The sequence below is a fragment of the Eucyclogobius newberryi genome, unplaced genomic scaffold (genome assembly GCF_026437365.1).
Source record: "Eucyclogobius newberryi isolate DKJ021-1_F unplaced genomic scaffold, fEucNew1.0.hap1 SCAF_3, whole genome shotgun sequence".
In the NCBI taxonomy this organism is placed as follows: Eukaryota; Metazoa; Chordata; class Actinopteri; order Gobiiformes; family Gobiidae; genus Eucyclogobius; species Eucyclogobius newberryi.
The window spans coordinates 26,991,089-27,007,811 of NW_027315945.1; the positions used below are offsets into that span (position 1 = coordinate 26,991,089).

General features: G+C 41.1%; 1 protein-coding gene across 1 annotated transcript in view; it reads right to left on the reverse strand.

The window, feature by feature from the left end:
• Positions 1-326: 326 nt before the first annotated feature.
• The window catches only part of LOC140374548 (dynein axonemal heavy chain 11), a 37,609-nt gene continuing 21,212 nt past the window's right edge, over positions 327-16,723 (reverse strand). The window contains exons 50-76 of the mRNA XM_072461486.1: positions 16,237-16,470; positions 15,839-15,985; positions 15,648-15,761; positions 15,430-15,573; positions 14,391-14,573; positions 14,196-14,297; positions 13,996-14,130; positions 12,732-12,905; positions 12,162-12,397; positions 11,705-11,827; positions 9,044-9,248; positions 8,800-8,964; positions 8,468-8,608; positions 7,843-8,013; positions 7,277-7,399; positions 7,015-7,208; positions 6,790-6,938; positions 5,371-5,498; positions 4,505-4,732; positions 4,148-4,339; positions 2,679-2,798; positions 1,950-2,192; positions 1,697-1,879; positions 1,521-1,636; positions 1,204-1,316; positions 990-1,130; positions 327-576 (exon numbers count right to left, since the gene is read on the reverse strand). Of these exons, the coding sequence (XP_072317587.1) occupies positions 329-576; positions 990-1,130; positions 1,204-1,316; positions 1,521-1,636; positions 1,697-1,879; positions 1,950-2,192; positions 2,679-2,798; positions 4,148-4,339; positions 4,505-4,732; positions 5,371-5,498; positions 6,790-6,938; positions 7,015-7,208; positions 7,277-7,399; positions 7,843-8,013; positions 8,468-8,608; positions 8,800-8,964; positions 9,044-9,248; positions 11,705-11,827; positions 12,162-12,397; positions 12,732-12,905; positions 13,996-14,130; positions 14,196-14,297; positions 14,391-14,573; positions 15,430-15,573; positions 15,648-15,761; positions 15,839-15,985; positions 16,237-16,470 (4,452 nt within the window). The 3' untranslated portion in view covers positions 327-328. The remainder of the gene's footprint in view (positions 577-989; positions 1,131-1,203; positions 1,317-1,520; positions 1,637-1,696; positions 1,880-1,949; positions 2,193-2,678; positions 2,799-4,147; positions 4,340-4,504; positions 4,733-5,370; positions 5,499-6,789; positions 6,939-7,014; positions 7,209-7,276; positions 7,400-7,842; positions 8,014-8,467; positions 8,609-8,799; positions 8,965-9,043; positions 9,249-11,704; positions 11,828-12,161; positions 12,398-12,731; positions 12,906-13,995; positions 14,131-14,195; positions 14,298-14,390; positions 14,574-15,429; positions 15,574-15,647; positions 15,762-15,838; positions 15,986-16,236; positions 16,471-16,723) is intronic.

Genomic DNA, 16,723 nt, shown 5'->3' on the forward strand with positions numbered 1-16,723 from the left:
TCCAGAATTACATGGTCTAAAATGGAGACATAAGCTCCCAACAAATCACAACCAGACTCAACCATCTCCAGGGAGCACTTAAGCAGTGTCACGCACAGACACAACACGTTTGGCATTGGTTAAACAGGACGTTCTTTATTTACCTTATCCCTAAATCTACAACACATTTACAGAGCAATAGTAATACTGCTAAATTAGTTTTAGGCCTTGACATAATTTTGTGCAAATAAAACCAGCATTATATTAAATAGATCAAATCTATTCATGTTGGTCAGACACTAAAACACTGAATACTCTGAATATTAAAGATAATACTTTAGACTGTCTCTCAGACAGACAACAGCAGAGCTACACCTGCTACAATCCACTTAGCAGGAGGTTGTCTAGTTTTAAGGTGCATGGTCCAGACATACGTGTTGCCTCTCTGTTTAGTGCAATAGAGTGGACACTCGTATGTGCTCTTCAGCTCCTGCTCCTCGGAGAGAACGGCTCTGACATAAACCACAGGCATCGCAGGGGTCAGGTCCCTCAGAACGGCCTCAGAGATGACTCCAGACTGACAGTCCCAGCGAGCCCCTGCAAGACAAGACATGATGCTGTGAAGACCAGACACAATCTTAAACATACATACAGCACATACAGTATGATTGCTGCACATTTATTATTGATTTATTTATTTCAGGGACAGTGCATGTTAAGAAACATTTCTGTAATTATATCAGAAAAGCTGTTACATTAAGCCTAAAATAGGGAATAAGCATAATTTTACATCTAAATTAGAAATACATACACTATATAACACAGACACATCAATCCTCCAGATACAGACCAACAGACACATAAACGAGCAGATACACACGCTATAGAAAACAAACACACACAGACACACATAAGTACATGGCACGTGGCCTGCAAGGGGCAACAGAAAGAACAGGTGTAAACATCTGTAAAGAAACACTGGCAGGTGGACAATATAAAAGAGCTCTGACCTTCCATAAAGAGGCCGTGGATGTAGGCTCCCTCACGAGGAGGATGTCCAAAGTCATCTTTTGTCTTCTTTGTGACATCTACAGTCAGACACATCCGGTCCAGAGGCCACTCGTTCCTGCGAGCAATGCTCTGAAGCACAGCTATAGGAAGTAATAATTGTACAAATTGATAGAGCACCAGTGATGTGAGGTTTTATAGAGTTCAAGAGTTCACCTGTGAGAAAGGACTGAGGGTTGAAGAGCCCTGAGAGCCAAACAACTGCAGGAAGAACAAAGTCGTGGCTCCAGCTGTCGAGCTCTTGACAACTCAACAACACATCATTAAACCTGCAAAATGTGTATAATCGTTTAGAATGACTCAATCAACACATTTATAACTCTGATTCCAGGTGGGCAGGGATTTATTATAATAAATACATTAAATATACAATAATATATTATATCATTAAATATTACATTAGATTTTAAGTTAGATTCTTAAACATAGTTCTTCTACAATAGTTTAGTGTGACACATCAGAGTAGAGGTTACCAATGTGCCAGAGTTTTGGTGGAAGGGCAGGACAGTCTGGCCCACGAGTCAGGGACCGCATCACAGAACAGAGCCGACTGAAGGCTTTCCATACGGAACGAGACAGTCAACTCTCCCTTTGAACAAAGACGAATCACATACTAAACTGTGAGTAAATCATTCATACTGAGCGGTACCTTCAAGCCCAGGTCCAGCTCATGCAGTGAGCGGCGCACTTCTGCTAACAGGTGGTTCATGCGCTCACATTCCTGAAGACAGACTAAAACATACGGCGTCCTCTCCGCCGTCTTGGACATGATCTCCACCATGTTATACTCCTCGGGCAGCCTGTCAACCATATCTTCAATGACAGACTTCACCTGTCGAAACATGTCAGGTCAGTGATAAAGTCGTCTGTGTTCAGAGCAGTTTCACGTGTCATTCCTGCACCTTGTCCTCCGTGTTCAGGGCCGCTCGCTCTCCTCGGGTGGGGTCGTGCGGCTGGAGCTCGAACAGCGTCCGCAGCAGGTCGTCAGAGGTGACGGTGAGGCACTCCAGCTCCGCGTTAGCGTGGAGCCCGTACAGAGTCGGGTTTTCATGAGGAAGATGCTCGTCGATGTAACTATGGTAACTGCTGTAGTCCATGATCGCAGGGGATGGGAAACCAGGGCAGAGGAACAGCTCACCTTCAAACTAGACATATTTTTCATTATATATTGTTTTTAATTATCTATTTCATATTGGTTTTATGTGCAGAACTATCTTGTTTATGAAATGTGCTGTACAAATGAAGTTGTCTTGGACTAGATTGGATAAATACAAATTATCATCATGACAATATTCAATCACACTTTTATTGTGTTATTGTTATGCAGTGTTTTTGACGTCTTTCCCACATATGCAATGGTTTTAGTTTGTGTGTATCTAATATGCATTCATTTGTCTTTCTGATAATACCAAGTTCTTCAAGTCAGAATGAGGCTACTTCAGTAAAATGCAATGTATGTTTACATCCCCAGAGGGCAGTCTTTACCTCGAGGACATCAAGACCTATGTAACAAAACTGCAGTTGGTCTTACCATAGTTATTTTTGTATCAACCATTCATATACACACACTGTATATTTATGTAGATTTGACCAGTTTTGAAGTTGACATTTGGGAGTGAACATTTACTGACCATTTTGGGGTTCATCAGCTCGTGCAGGTAGGTGCGGCAGACTCTTCTGTCCCAGTCGTCAGTGATGTGGCCGCCGTACATGATCTCTCCAAAAAGGTAGCACAGGTCCTCCCACGGCACCTGCATGGACTAGCACCATTTTATATATCATCAAAAGTGAATCAGCAAATTTACTCTGACTTAATTATCAATAAACTTAAGTTGTTTTAAGATTTTGTCATTTGTTAATCCATCTGCAAAACTCCTTTATTGTTTTCTGACATAAAAATAATCTGCGTGACATGAAAAACACACGTTGAACTAATTGGAGATGGAGCGTCTCTTGCTCACGGGGAGACGCTGATCCGTGAGGGTGAAGGAGGATGAAAGGAGCCTGTGATTCATAACAAATAGCGAAAGCTGAAGGTTCACAATCATTTGTACCTGTATTGTTTTGCAAATTGCTTCCTTCATCGGCTCTAATTGCAGTGATCATTTATGTAGCGTTGTGAACTGTCACATTGGCTGCATGTAATTACATTTAGGAGAACGCTTCATTGCCCTCCTAATGAATCCTCTGTATACGCACATACAGGTTACTGTTTGGTTAACATAATGAAGGGCATTCCTTTTTGGAGGGCAGAACACCTCGGAGACTTAATTGGTGGTGACCGGAGTAATACGAGTTCTAAGAGAAATCATTATAGTTCTGAGGGATGCATCAACCGAGAATAGATTTTTTTTTGTCTCGATAAAATAAAGCTAAATTATAGTTTAGTTCCAATGCCAAGAGGAAAAATACGAGGCTCATGTTTTAAAATCGGGAATAAAACAAATGAGTGTATTCCAATACTATAGGTCAAGCTTACGTTAGAACTTGTTGCTGTCATAAATTCAGATGGAGGGCAGAGGCCTGTATAAAAACTCAAAAATTAGGATATTAGAAATGTTATTTGTTCGGGATTTACATACTTATTTCATACATGTTCAATTTATGGCTTGAAGTCTTAACAACTGACAACATTTACATTATTGGGTTGAATAAAGGCACAACTTTCTAAAGCTGTAGTGAAAATATAATTCAATCAGTTCCTTTGGGCTGAGAAGGCACAGAAATTAAAACAGTAATTAAAACAGTAATTACACCGATATTACAAACCAGGTCAATAAATCTACAGCAAATTCCCTCGTAGAATTCTTAGCAGTAATGTTCCACAATATGGCATTATATTTATCTAGCTCCATGTAGAAAAGCAAGTGACGCAACACGGCCACTTTACATGTCAGATCTGTGGAAAGGTGATTCCGCTCACTGTAACAATTCAAGTTTTTCGAAGAGTTTGTAGTTGAACAAATGTAAAACAATTGAATGCCATATTGTGAAACATTCTGGGCAAAGAAATATCATCTTCACGGAGACAAGCAGGTGGCAGACAAAAGTTAAATAGCGCACCTTTAAGTGGGAAAAAATGAGAAATATAAAATAGTACTTTTGTATTGGCTTCTAGGTAGTTGTACAAAACACTGCTTGAGATGGTGAGGTCTCCTGTGTTGAACGGATACTTGTGGTTCCAGCCTTGAGCACCAAATCTACAGCGCTCAATTAAACTGGCGTGGAAGAAGCAAAGGGAGAAGAGCATCAGGTTGAACTCCTGTTCCCGGGAGCACATGTCCAGCATGTCCTAAAAACACAAGACATCCACACAATATTTAGGCTGCTGTCACTCTTGGGCAAAATAAGAGATAAAGTGAGACCAGATTTGCACTAGACCAGGACCAAATAAAAGCTGTCAGAAGTGAGCACAGCCTTAATTAACATCTTTAGTTAATTGCTGATGTGAACTTACTTGATCGAAGTTGTTGAGTGCTGCGTGGAGACTGGCGTTCATCCCAGTGGGCGGCTCATTTGTGATTTTGATGGAGTTTTCCAGTATTCCTCTGGGGATGATATGATGCTCGGGACTCTGGGCCGGTTCACCAGTCATAAACACTCGAAAGTTTGGGTGACTATTTTTGCCAGTGGTCTCCAGAAGAACCTCCAGGGACTGAAGCCAGCTCGCGACAAGATGGACATTCTGGACAAACAAAACCATGTAAAAACACTGCAGTGGTTCAATGTTTCACCACGAGTAAGGAAATATTTGACTCGCAAAATACCACTGGAAATAAGCTAGGTCTAAAACAGGACAATATAATAATACAATACTAATACTAAATTAATACTATAACTGCAGTGAACAATGAGTACCACCAGAAGCAGCTCGTGCGCCACAGTTTGAGGCTGTGAATTTGTGCAAAAATATTTTTTTAGATATATTATTATATATTATATATTATATTTTAGAGGCAAATTAATACACACCCATTTTTAAATGAGCATTTTTGGAACTTGTAATTTACAATGAATAACATTCCAAGATTAACTATACAAATCTAATTCACAAAAAGTATTTTTTATACTTTTTTATTTGATTTTCTTTATTGCATTTCTATATTTTTCCATAAACTCTGGCTACGCGGAGCAAAAACCAATAGAATTCCTCTACTGGATGATTCCCTATTAGATGGAATGATTATAGAGTTAGTTCAGCCAATTATAATTTTATTGAACCAAATTGAGTTAATTTCCCCAGCTCCAAATGTGAGACAATATCATTAGAGGAGCTGGCACGAGCGCACCAATAACCTTTGACTAAACCAGAACGCTCCGTACCTGCAGAATGACCCAGTGTCCCGACTGAGAGGAGCTCTTCACCGCCCGCTCAGCAACCTCCTCCTGTCCCTGACCCAAGGACACATTATGGAGCGTACCATGGTCAATGGAAAAGCCCAGTTTTGAACCTGGAAGAGAGCAAAATGTTAAAGGAACATATTTAGTAAATTTAATGTTTAAGAGCTTTTAACCATGTTATAATAATGTTCATTCATCATTAGCAACTCGTATTTTGAGTAAATCTACATTTGAGGCTTGAATGCTCTGAAAATGTCTGTTTTCACCTACCACATATCTTTACAAATTCAGACTCCAGCTCCTACATGGATGGCAATCATTGGCCAGAAAAGAACTGCTTGTTGTTGGCATTTTGCCTAATTATTTATCAGGTGCTGAACACCGGGATCTCAGGATATTTTCAATAACAGCTGCATCGAGTCAACACAGAGTTTGGAAAAAAGGCTTTCAGCAATTTTGCTCCCAGTTTGGAAAATTAAAATGTAACACCTTTTTATGAATTCAAAGGAATGGTTAAAAATGACCCACTGTGCCAGCACTCTTTGTATAATTGTATCCTATTGTGTGTGTATTGTGTTTTTATTATTGAATGTTTTAATGGCATTTTATCTGGATATACTCTTTGTTTGTTAAACTTGATTTTATGTTGTTCTAACAGGGCTCTTTTTTAAATGAGAGGTTGCTTTCAAGGGCCCTTCCTGTAGAAATAAAGTTTATAATAATAATAATAATGCTAATAATGATAATAATACAATCTGGGTGCACGGTGGCAAAGGCGGTTAGCGCTCTTGCCTCCCAAGAAGGAGATCATGGGTTCGATTCCCGGACCAGACCAACACCACATGATCTCTCTGGGTGGAGTCTGCATGTTCTCCCCGTGTTACCGTGGGTTCTCTCCGGGTTCTCCGGCTTCCTCCCACCGTCCAAAGACATGTATGTGTCAGGCAAAATTGGTGACTCTAAATTGGCCCTAGTGAATGAATGTGAGCGTGAACTGTCTGTAATGTCTGTGTCTCTGTGTTGGCCCTGCGACAAGTTGGCCACTGTCCAGGGTGTACCCCGCCTAAGGCCCGAAGTCACTGGGATAGGCTCCAGTCACCCGCGACCCCGAAAGGGAACAAGCGGTAGAAAATGGATGGATGGATGGATGGACAATCTGCTGCTTGTTACAATGAAATGCCACTTATTAATTCTGCAGTTTTGAACAGGAAGTCAATTGAGCTGTTTCTATAATTAAGTAGTTTTGGATCAATATTGTGGTCTACAATGAAAAAAATGTTTTGATCATGATAGTTTAATAATAAATACCCCAAAAAACATACCAGTAATATGTTTTCTCAAAAAATATTCTAACAAGAAACACAATAAATAAACTCATCAGTAATGTGCAATAATAAACACCTAGTTTTTCCAAATCTTTCAGTGGATCCACTCCAGGGGAAAGAATAAAGAAGAGCGGGTTTGAGCGGCTGCTGTCTTCATATAGTTTCTCAAATTCAATCGTTGCAGGCTCCGTGTATTTGGCACCCAAGTTTTCCTCAACAAAGTTCCTGTAAGTGGTATATTTATGTTAGGAACGTAGTACTCTCATGCAGTAAGAGTTTACTCATGTAGTAAAAGCATTACTTCAGAGCGTAGGTGATTCGATCGGGACGCAGAGCCCTCAGGACGATGAGCTTCTGAAGTAAGGTTTTGTTCTTCCAGTCATGAGGAAGTCGTTCTTTCTCGGGACAACAAGACTCCACTATTTTCCTCCAGTGTTTTGGCGACGTCTCAAAGTCTCTGTCTAGACCATTCAAGTGATCCAAGGACGAGACCGCCTACAACCAAACAATATGAAGGTACATACTTCATAAAGACTTGTAAACACTTTCATTATCTTACTTACTTTAATGGCTCCCCATGCGTGCGGCGAGAGGAAGGACACAGGACAAACTTTGCTGGGCTCTACAGGGAATTGCAGCAAAAAGTCCAGCTCTTGGATGTCAAGTTTGTCCTGCTTAAGGAGAATCTGGGGGAAAAAACAAATCAAAAGCAGGAAATGTATTATGGTTTTAGTTACTGTAAGATAAGAAACAGACTAGAATCAAATAAAAAAGTATTTTGGATACATAGTAATCTTGCACAAACTTGAATATTAAAATGACGAAAATAATCTAGTTGCAAATCTCGACTGCATTTTATCCAAACACGTCCCCGATGACATCCATCAACGCTCGTTAATTCTGAGACAAAGCCCAATGACAAAATATGGCATTGACCCATCAGAACCGACCCCCTTGTCAGAACCAACTGTCTGAACAGCCGGCATGACGCGGTGTGTGAGAGATAATCAATAGCAGCATATGCTCGTTCTGATTGCAATTAATTGATGTAAATGCGGGGCAGAAAAGTGCTGTGACGGATGAGGACGACAGGGCACCACACCTTCGAGGAGGCCCCTGAACGCCTTACCTGGAAAGTAATGTGTGACAAGAAGGTTAGCTTGTCTCTCTCAAACAGGCCCTGGCTGGTGTGCAGGAATACAGAGTAGGTGATGGCTTCGGCGAGCGTGTGCACTCTGATCCGCACGTCCTCGTGCCACTCCGCACGCTCCATGGCCTTGTTAAACGCCGAGTTAAAAGTCTGGAAAAGATCCAAAAAGGAGGAATGGTTAGGAGTGCGTGCCATAAACAATTTTGTCCGTAACGTTTTGTCCAAAGGGAAAAAAAATACACACTTTTATGCACACGTTCAAATGCAGATCAGCCAATCACAGCAGCAGGATGCATTTTAATTAACCTGGGATGTCAACTGTTGCGGCATGTATACATTTTTTAGACACTGAATAAAGCAACATTACAATTGTTATCAGTAAAATCAATATTTCATCTGAAAATATTACATTTATGGGGTTTGGTAAGGTTTGTGAAAATGCTTTGTTGTCTTACCATTTGTAAATACAGTTCGTTTATGAAGCTATATAACAGGTAAGTGAGATTTAGCGGCGTTTAAGCAACACTAAAAGGCACAGTAGAAGTATGCTCTTTGTGGATTTTATAAGTAATTCCCTCCAAAGTTTCAGAGGCAAACATGTTACCTTGAGAGAAAATTGGTACATGGGGTTAATCTTGCTGAGGTCGTTTATGATGAAGAAGAGAAGCGACGCTCTCTCGGCCGCGGGGCGGTAGAGCTCTCGAGCCTCGTTGATCTTTGTCTCATTCTCTCTGGCCTCCACCACCTGTGTGTTCCAATTGCACAAAATGAGCTCTTAGGCGCCCAGGCATGCCCCAAATAACTCTGATTACAAACTTGTACATAGCATGAGTAATTGCAGGAGTAGTGGCAATGCATTCTTACACTATATTTAAATACCGTACTTGTATATTCGCACCACTAAAAAAAAAGCTCCCCACGGTTTAATGAGCTCACCTTGTGCTGAATGAGGGCTGCTGTGGTTTTGGTGTTTTCAAGTTGCTCGACTAAAGAAATATCACCCAGAAAATTGCCCTCGGCCGCTGACAGCCGAGTCAACAGGTCATCCTCCAACCTCTTGAGCTCAATTTTGAAGTGATTTTGTTGCGTGGTTAGTTCCAGCTAAAGTAGTAATCACAAAGCAATTTCAAATAATTATCTTGTTCTCAATTCTCCTAAATTGATTTTTTGATGTGTTTACCTTAAGTGTTTCCAGATCTGGTCTTTCCCGTGACACGACTTGCCCGAGGAGCTGCTCCTCCAGCCCCACAGGAGTCACTGTGAAGTTTATGAGCGCAGCCTGGGCCTGCAGCTCCGGAGGGAAGTGCGGATTGGACAGCTTGGTGTGCATAATGAGTCGAAACCTGCTGTTGTACGCGCATTCTTTGCCTGCAATTTGAATGTATCTGGAACACAAGCTTTCAATATCAGTAAGTCCAGTGGGAGAAAAAAATAGATAAAATATTCAGGGCAATGTATTAGTCTCGATCCCCTTGGTAATTAAATGTAGTCATGCTTTAAAAACATATTAATCCGTCTAATACATGCGTTCGCACATCCGGGAACCGATTCCGCCATTTTGAAAGGGGCACAACAGCACGTCTACTACATACGAAATCCAGGAAAAATGAGGCCAAAATGCCAAAAACCTGCCTAATCTGTTCGGACATTGCTCTGTTGACTGATCAAGAAATGATAGCTTTGTCGTGTACCTTAGTTTGCCGTTATCGTCTAAAGAATCAAAGTATTCGTAGCTCATTATGCCGTAGAAAAGGATTCAGTCGCGTTGGTTTTTATATATCGCGTGCCCCTTTTAAAATGGCCGCTATGGGGAAGTCCTGGCTGTATGACGTCACCGCCAACGCATGTATACAACACTCGCACTGTAACTTACTTATCTATCAGTCAATCAAGACCCCCAGAAATGAAGCCTGCGTAAGTTCACCTGGAAGACCTAACCTAAATCTGCGTCGGCCACCATGGAAGGACCCCTCTCCCCAGCGCCATCATCGCACTCAAGCGGGCGTCCGCCTGTCCGTCTGTGAGAGTCAGATCCCTCACTTCACCATGGACTCTTCCAGGTTTCTGCGCTTATCCCAAAGAGGTTATGCAGTTTTTCCCGGCCAAGAAGGAGGGTGAAAGGACGGGGGACGTCCGCGTCATGGCCCCTACACCTGCTCCTCATCCCCAATCAACGCTCTCAGTCACTCCTCCCCGCTCCAATCAATGCACAGGCGGTGGCATTTAAGCGCTCAGGCGGATGGCTCAGTCACTTCAAACCGTATCTGCGACCCACCACCTCCCCTGCTCCTCCTCTGCATCTATTATTCTCTCTACCGTCTCTCCACATCTACCACCTCCAGGCTCCGGGGGGAAGGTATCTAATTCAATCAGATCATGGAGTGCCCATGATCGCTACGCCTTCCACCGGGGTCTGAGCGCCAAATAAATTTTGCAATAAAGTTCGCTAAAACATCTTTTCTGCTTTTGTGTCTGAGTCTCTCCAGGGTGAAATACATTTCTCATCATTTTGATTCATTACACTTTTAATGCTATGGTTTTGATACATTTAATCCAAATTCCAAAAGGCTTGTTATGGCTATTGCACTCGTTTAGTCTTTCTGCAGAGAGATAATTCTGACATTATCACTTCAACAGCCAATATTTATCTGTTCCTGTGTTTCAATTAAATTAGCAGTACTAGCATGACGAACCCGGTGGCTTTTCATTTGCCTCTAATTACCCCCCAGGATGTCAGGCAAAGGCCCCAATTTTACACCTAGGTTCCTCATGGCCAAGGCCCGGTTCAACTCTATATCTTCACAAGCCAGAATTACCGTACTATTGATAGAACCATTACTCCACCAAATTAAAGTCTGCGCTGATGGATTGGCTTGTAGTCTTCCGTCAGCGATGAAAGGAATAATTAGTATTCATTACTTCACACTCTACAACATTCCAATTATTAATGAACTTCAGCAGTGGAAGCCCACCAGATCCATCACGGCCAGCGCGGCACATTTTATTAATCATCGACAGAAACAAGTGCGCGGGTCATCTGCAGGGGATAAACTTATAATCAGATTTGCCGAGATGAATAGTTGCGTCTGGATGGACAGGACTTGGGAAAGACGCTCAATGAAGCAAGAAAAAGATTTTTCAAAAGAACAGTATCAATACGTGGCCATTTCAATTTCCTACAAATATTAGCTACTTGCGGCTTGTGTAGATTAATATTTAGTCAGTCTGTGAACGTGTAGCACAATAAGTGATCCGTCATTTTGTTTCCAGGATGATTATTGTTGTAATGTATGTATAAAAAGCACCGAATCACCAAATAGAGTGCGCAGCATGACAATTTTCTTATACATAATCATGACCGGTCCCAATCCAGCGTTTACACTCTGGCCCAGCTGTTCAATATTCATCACACCTAAACAATATGAACACACAAATATAAATCTATCACCAATATTGAGGGGCCAATCAATACGCTGCCCTCTGGGATTCCGAGCATGTGCGGCCAATTCATTTATAATCTAAAGAGCGGGCCATAATAACGCGTTCAGTCTTCGCTTAGTGGCATTTTCGAGCTCACTGAGATTCAACCATCTGGCAAATCTGATTCTATTGTCTCGTACCACTGACACATGTGGAGAGGCTGCGGGCATATTGACTATTCAACAGGGAGAAAGCATGTCGTTTGGCCTGTGTACAGTATAATGATCTGAATAAGGCTCTTTGGCCATTCAGTTGCTGTGATGATGTGTTTGATTTTTTGTTAATATCACATTTAAAATATGCAATTGTGTCAAATTTGTTTGTGTATTCTTCTAAATACATCTGAATATTTACCACTGACCTTCCTTTTTTGATGGTGTTTTTGCCCAGCAGTGGTTCTAAGACTGGGTCCAACTTTTCCTTAATGTTCTCCATCAGAAGAGTTTCTCCACAGGCAAGAGCGTTTTCAATGACTGTGAGATACCTAAAGAAAAAGATTCAGGTTTAGGCCGTGGATAAATTTCTTACGTGACTGTAATGCTTAAGTGCTATTACTTCAAATTAAAGGTGCATTTTGTAGATAGCTTTTTCTGGTGGACAGTCCGTAAACTGCTCGTCTCAATGGAGATTCTATTGCTTTGTTGTAATGTTCTACAGTACTTACTCTATTCTATTGTTTCTATGCTCTACTACAACTACAACTATGCATATTATAACCACTTCAACCACTGCCACGATTATGTGCGCATGAAGAAAAATATTCCAATAAGTAATAACTCACAAGCTGCAAAAGTATAAAAGATATTAGCCCATCTCACCCTCTCTGTCCCATTTGCACCACAGTCAGCTCTGATCCGAGCCAGTTTTGGATCCACTTAATGGCCTGCTGCTGAGGGTCAATGAGAAGTGGCCAACGCTCACTGGTGGTCAGGATGGCAGCGTTTTCGATGGACATCCGATCGTTTGGCAGGCCCTGGTTATGCCAAGCAGCCACGGTGGCATCGTCTGTAAGCATGAGGACCGGGTCCAGGCCGTCTGTCAGGGCGATGGAGACCTGGAAGAGAAAGCAACGCTAATGTCACTGTGACGGAAAGAGCCAAAAGATGATAAGGGAATTATTGTATGGCAGGTATTTGCAGAAAGAGCCTCTGTTGTTTGGCATCTACTTAATATATAATATACCTACAAGATCATGTAAAAGTTGCTGTTGTGAAGTTGTGACGTTATTAAATTAAGAATATCCAGTGTGTATTTCAATGTTATATTTGTACAGAACTTAAACTAGAACCGAGCCTTTACAAGTAACATTTAGCATCGTTCTGGTAAATGCAAAAATGTCATCCAAATACTGTATTTTTTAAGAAATATAAAGCTGAAATGAAGTTTACCTTTTCAGACTGAAGGAATGGGATCCAGCTGTCGTTCAGAAGCTCAGTGCGATATTGCAGAGGGAAATATCCCATGTAAGAGACAAAAGCTGTGGTGAGCAGGACATCTCCACACAGAGTCAGCTGCTGCTTCTCGTACTCCACCAGTGCACAAGACCAACGCTCTTTTTCTGACTAAAAAGATAATACAATGTTGTAATGAGGCAAAAAGAAACACCTCCATAACAAGAATTGTCTAAAAGCGTCCTCAAAAAGCTGCACAGGTTGATAACATCAAAGCTAAAAAAACAACAATTCCTATAAAATATCTTTGGGAGTTTGCCTGTATTTACTTAGCATCAATTTTCCATCTATTTAAGCCTTCAATACTATGACTGTGACAGCCCCACAGCAATAAATCATGCGTGGCATTTTCTTACAAGGGGCAGTGGATCTAGAATATGTCACATAATACATTCCCAGACAGTTAAAAATCACTATAATTTTACCCTAATGTATTATGGATTGCTTGTAATATCACTCAGTCTGGGGTTAGACATTGTTAATTTCCAACAGCTGTTGGGGCATTGAGGTAAGTTAATGATTAAATATAGACGGTCTGATTTATTAGTCTCAACACTATTACTTCCAGGTCAATGCCATAAAGACAAAACATTTATCTTGATATGCTTAAAAGTCAAGCTGCTGCATGCAAACCACATTTGTTCTCAGCAATAAGAAAGTCGAACTTACAAAATGGCCACTGAAATGACCATCGTTTATTACATATTAGCATCCATAAAGATAATAAATAGTGCCGACAAACAGCAGGTAAGGAAATAAAACAAACACCAAGATAGCTTTTAAGTACAGGAGCTGCAGAAATATTGTGTTACCTAAATGCTGTGCTGTGAAATCTAAAACATAGTGTTCATTGTGAAGCAGTTAGTTCATCTCTTGAGCTCTATTTGGATGCTGTTCAGAGGCCAGTTCAGCCATGCATTCTGTGTGGTCCAGCCCCCTCTACCTGTAGCACAAGTCCCCAGTACCATTCTGAGCCATTCTGAGCCATTCTGAGCCATTCTGAGCCATTCTGAGCCATTCTGAGCCATTCTGAGCCAGGCTGTGAAATCACCCAGTGCTGAATTTTATCGACAGCTGTCACCTTGTTTTGCCAGGACACACCGGATTAAATTTAGTTGGTTACTATTGACTTTCCAAGGATTTCTGTGTGTAATTAACAGGTTACTTGTCCCCGGGCAGCCCACTGCCACTAAACGTTTACCTCTAAGCCCTTGACCAGTCGGTTGGCCAGTTGTATGGTCTGGTTGGTGCGGCACACTTCCTCCTGGCAGCTCAGTTTTTCTGCTGTTGCCTTTTTGAACTGTTCTTTGAGGTTCTGGAGCGTTGAATCAAGGTCCTAACCACAAACAAATAAACATATTATAAAAACTGAATGTGAGTAAGTGATAATAAAACACATACCATTAACTTTTTCTCAACAGCCAACAACTTTGATGTAGCCATTTCCAGTTCTATATTAGCTTGTGCCAAAGCTTGTCGTTTTGGAATAACTTCACAGTAAATCTGCCATCATAATAATGATAGTTAATCAAACTAAAATATCTTGTCTTGTATAATAATCAACACAAAAACACTTATATATTTGTGCTGCCAAACCTCATAATATCTAACAATGTTAATGATCCAGGCACAGAGTCCAGCTGCAGCTGTAGACTTGGTCCGGACCAGATCCGGATGGAAGCCAGGCTTTCTCAGATATTCTTGCTTTACCACACTTAAGCAGGTCTCTGGGATGTTCTCCTTGTCGTATGACATCAATACTTGTAGAAAATCATCCACCTAAAGTTATTAAGTTTGAAAAATATATTTACATATGTAGATCAACAATTGAACAAGACTTATTTAACTACAGTTTTATGAATTTATGCCCTTCACACATGCACTGAACATTCAGACACCAATGAACAGGAACGTCAAATAGTTAAAAAGTTAAATGAAAGTAATTGTGTTCAACATTATTTAAAAGGTTTAGAAAGATGAAGAGATAAACAAGGAGGGTCTAAGTCTAAGGACAAGAGATGCTCAGGCCCTTTGCTTATTCCTGTGACACTGGTTAATCTGCTTCTCTGTTATTGACCAATGTTTCTGCTGGAAACATGAAACATTTTGGAAAACCCTGCGAGGCAAATACTGTTGTGATTTTGGTCTTTACAAAAATAAATCTAATTTAATTTAATAAACAGAATTAACATTTACTGTAGTAAATCACTTTTAATGATTTGTCAGAATATTTCTTTCTATTTATTACTATTACTGTCACACTATATTCATATTTCTGATAAACATCACATGTATAATCTCAGGAAGAATTACTACATTCTTCCTCCTCCTTTTGCATCTCCGACTGTGAACTTTGTTCCCAAGTAAATTAAAACATTGGCTATTTTAGATGATGTCAGACAATGACCCGAGTTTCTTCTTTTTCCCCCCTTTTTTAAATCAATGACCTATTCATAAACTAACATAAAACTGAATCAATCCGGTCTACTGTTTGTGTATGAGGCGACACAGGCCTTGTTTTTGTGAATAGGCATATTCATAGATCCAATCTGAGCCACTGAGGCTAGGTCAAGGTCTGTGTGAATTAGATTGACATTAATCAGGCAGATGTGAGTGACACAGTGGACAGCTTAACCTTGCCCATGAAGGCTCGCGCCGCTTTCCAGCTCCGGTCCTTTGGCACTCGACCGCGAGGAGCCAACAACACCATCACAGCTGCTGCCACATTGATCACTGCCACAGGAGGGTTTGGAAAAGCTTTCATCTCAGTCAAATTCACCTACAAACAAAACAAACGTGTTAAGCATTTACTCAACTAGAATTCAAGCTGTTCTGGTTAGCGAGATGTGCCACCTTGTTGAGGGTGTTGAGAGCTGCTGTAGCTGCTGCGAGCGATGGCTCGGCTTTAGCGAGATCATTCTCACAGTCCTTTTGCTTAGTGGCCACTTGAGCCTGAATGACAGCAACCTGCACACAACAGAACACATGTGCAGAAATGAAACAAATCAAGTCAAAGTCACTGTGAGTGTGATTAGACACCTCACCTTCTGTGCCTCTGTATCCGCGGCTTCTCTCTTGCTGCTGACCTTCTCTGTTTGTTGACCAATTTTAGCAATGAGCGCTTCAATATTCTGGTTTTTAATTGACAGCTCTGCTTCCTGAGAAGCCAGTTTGGCTTTCAGATCTTCAACCTAAAAACAGAACAAAACAATAAAACATTCAAAGATATTGTAAAATGTATTATTCTTTCTTCTCCACCAGAGAAAACGATAAGCCCTTTAAAGCATTTAGTTATAACCGTACTTAATCAGTATTTTTGGCATTATTCCATTGAATGATTTTTGATGCAACCCAATGTAATTACAACCCCTGGTAATTTTTTTTTTGTTCTTCACACAAGCTGATAATCAAAAGGATTAGTACATCCGACAAAGTCCTTTACCTGGGCTGCGGTGGTTTGCAGTTTTTGGAGGCCACTGTCCAGGCGTCCCATCTTGTCCTGCAGCTGGGCACGGCTCCTCTCCAGCAGGTTTCTGTGCAGGCTGATTTGCTGGAGAAAGCTCTTGGGGGTGGTGTAATTGTACCTCTTCTCATTGCGCTGGTATTTTTCACTAGCATGTTTGACACTGGTGTGAACATAGGCCATGAAAAGACTGATGGATTCCTGGACAGCAGGCTGTAAAAATAAGCAGAAGGTGGGGGCAGGGGGGAGCGGGGCAAGGTGGATTGAGTAGAGTTTAACATCCCATCCTGATGGAGTTGAAATATTATCTTCATAAATTTTGAATTCATCTACAAGTTTTGCCGTCTTACTTGGCTGCCCTGACTTACTCAATCTGATATTTAAGTGCAGCTAGCAGGAATGATTAGGGTTTGAAACCTCTGTGAACATAATGTGTTAAGGCTACTGACATAACGCTGGGCTCACT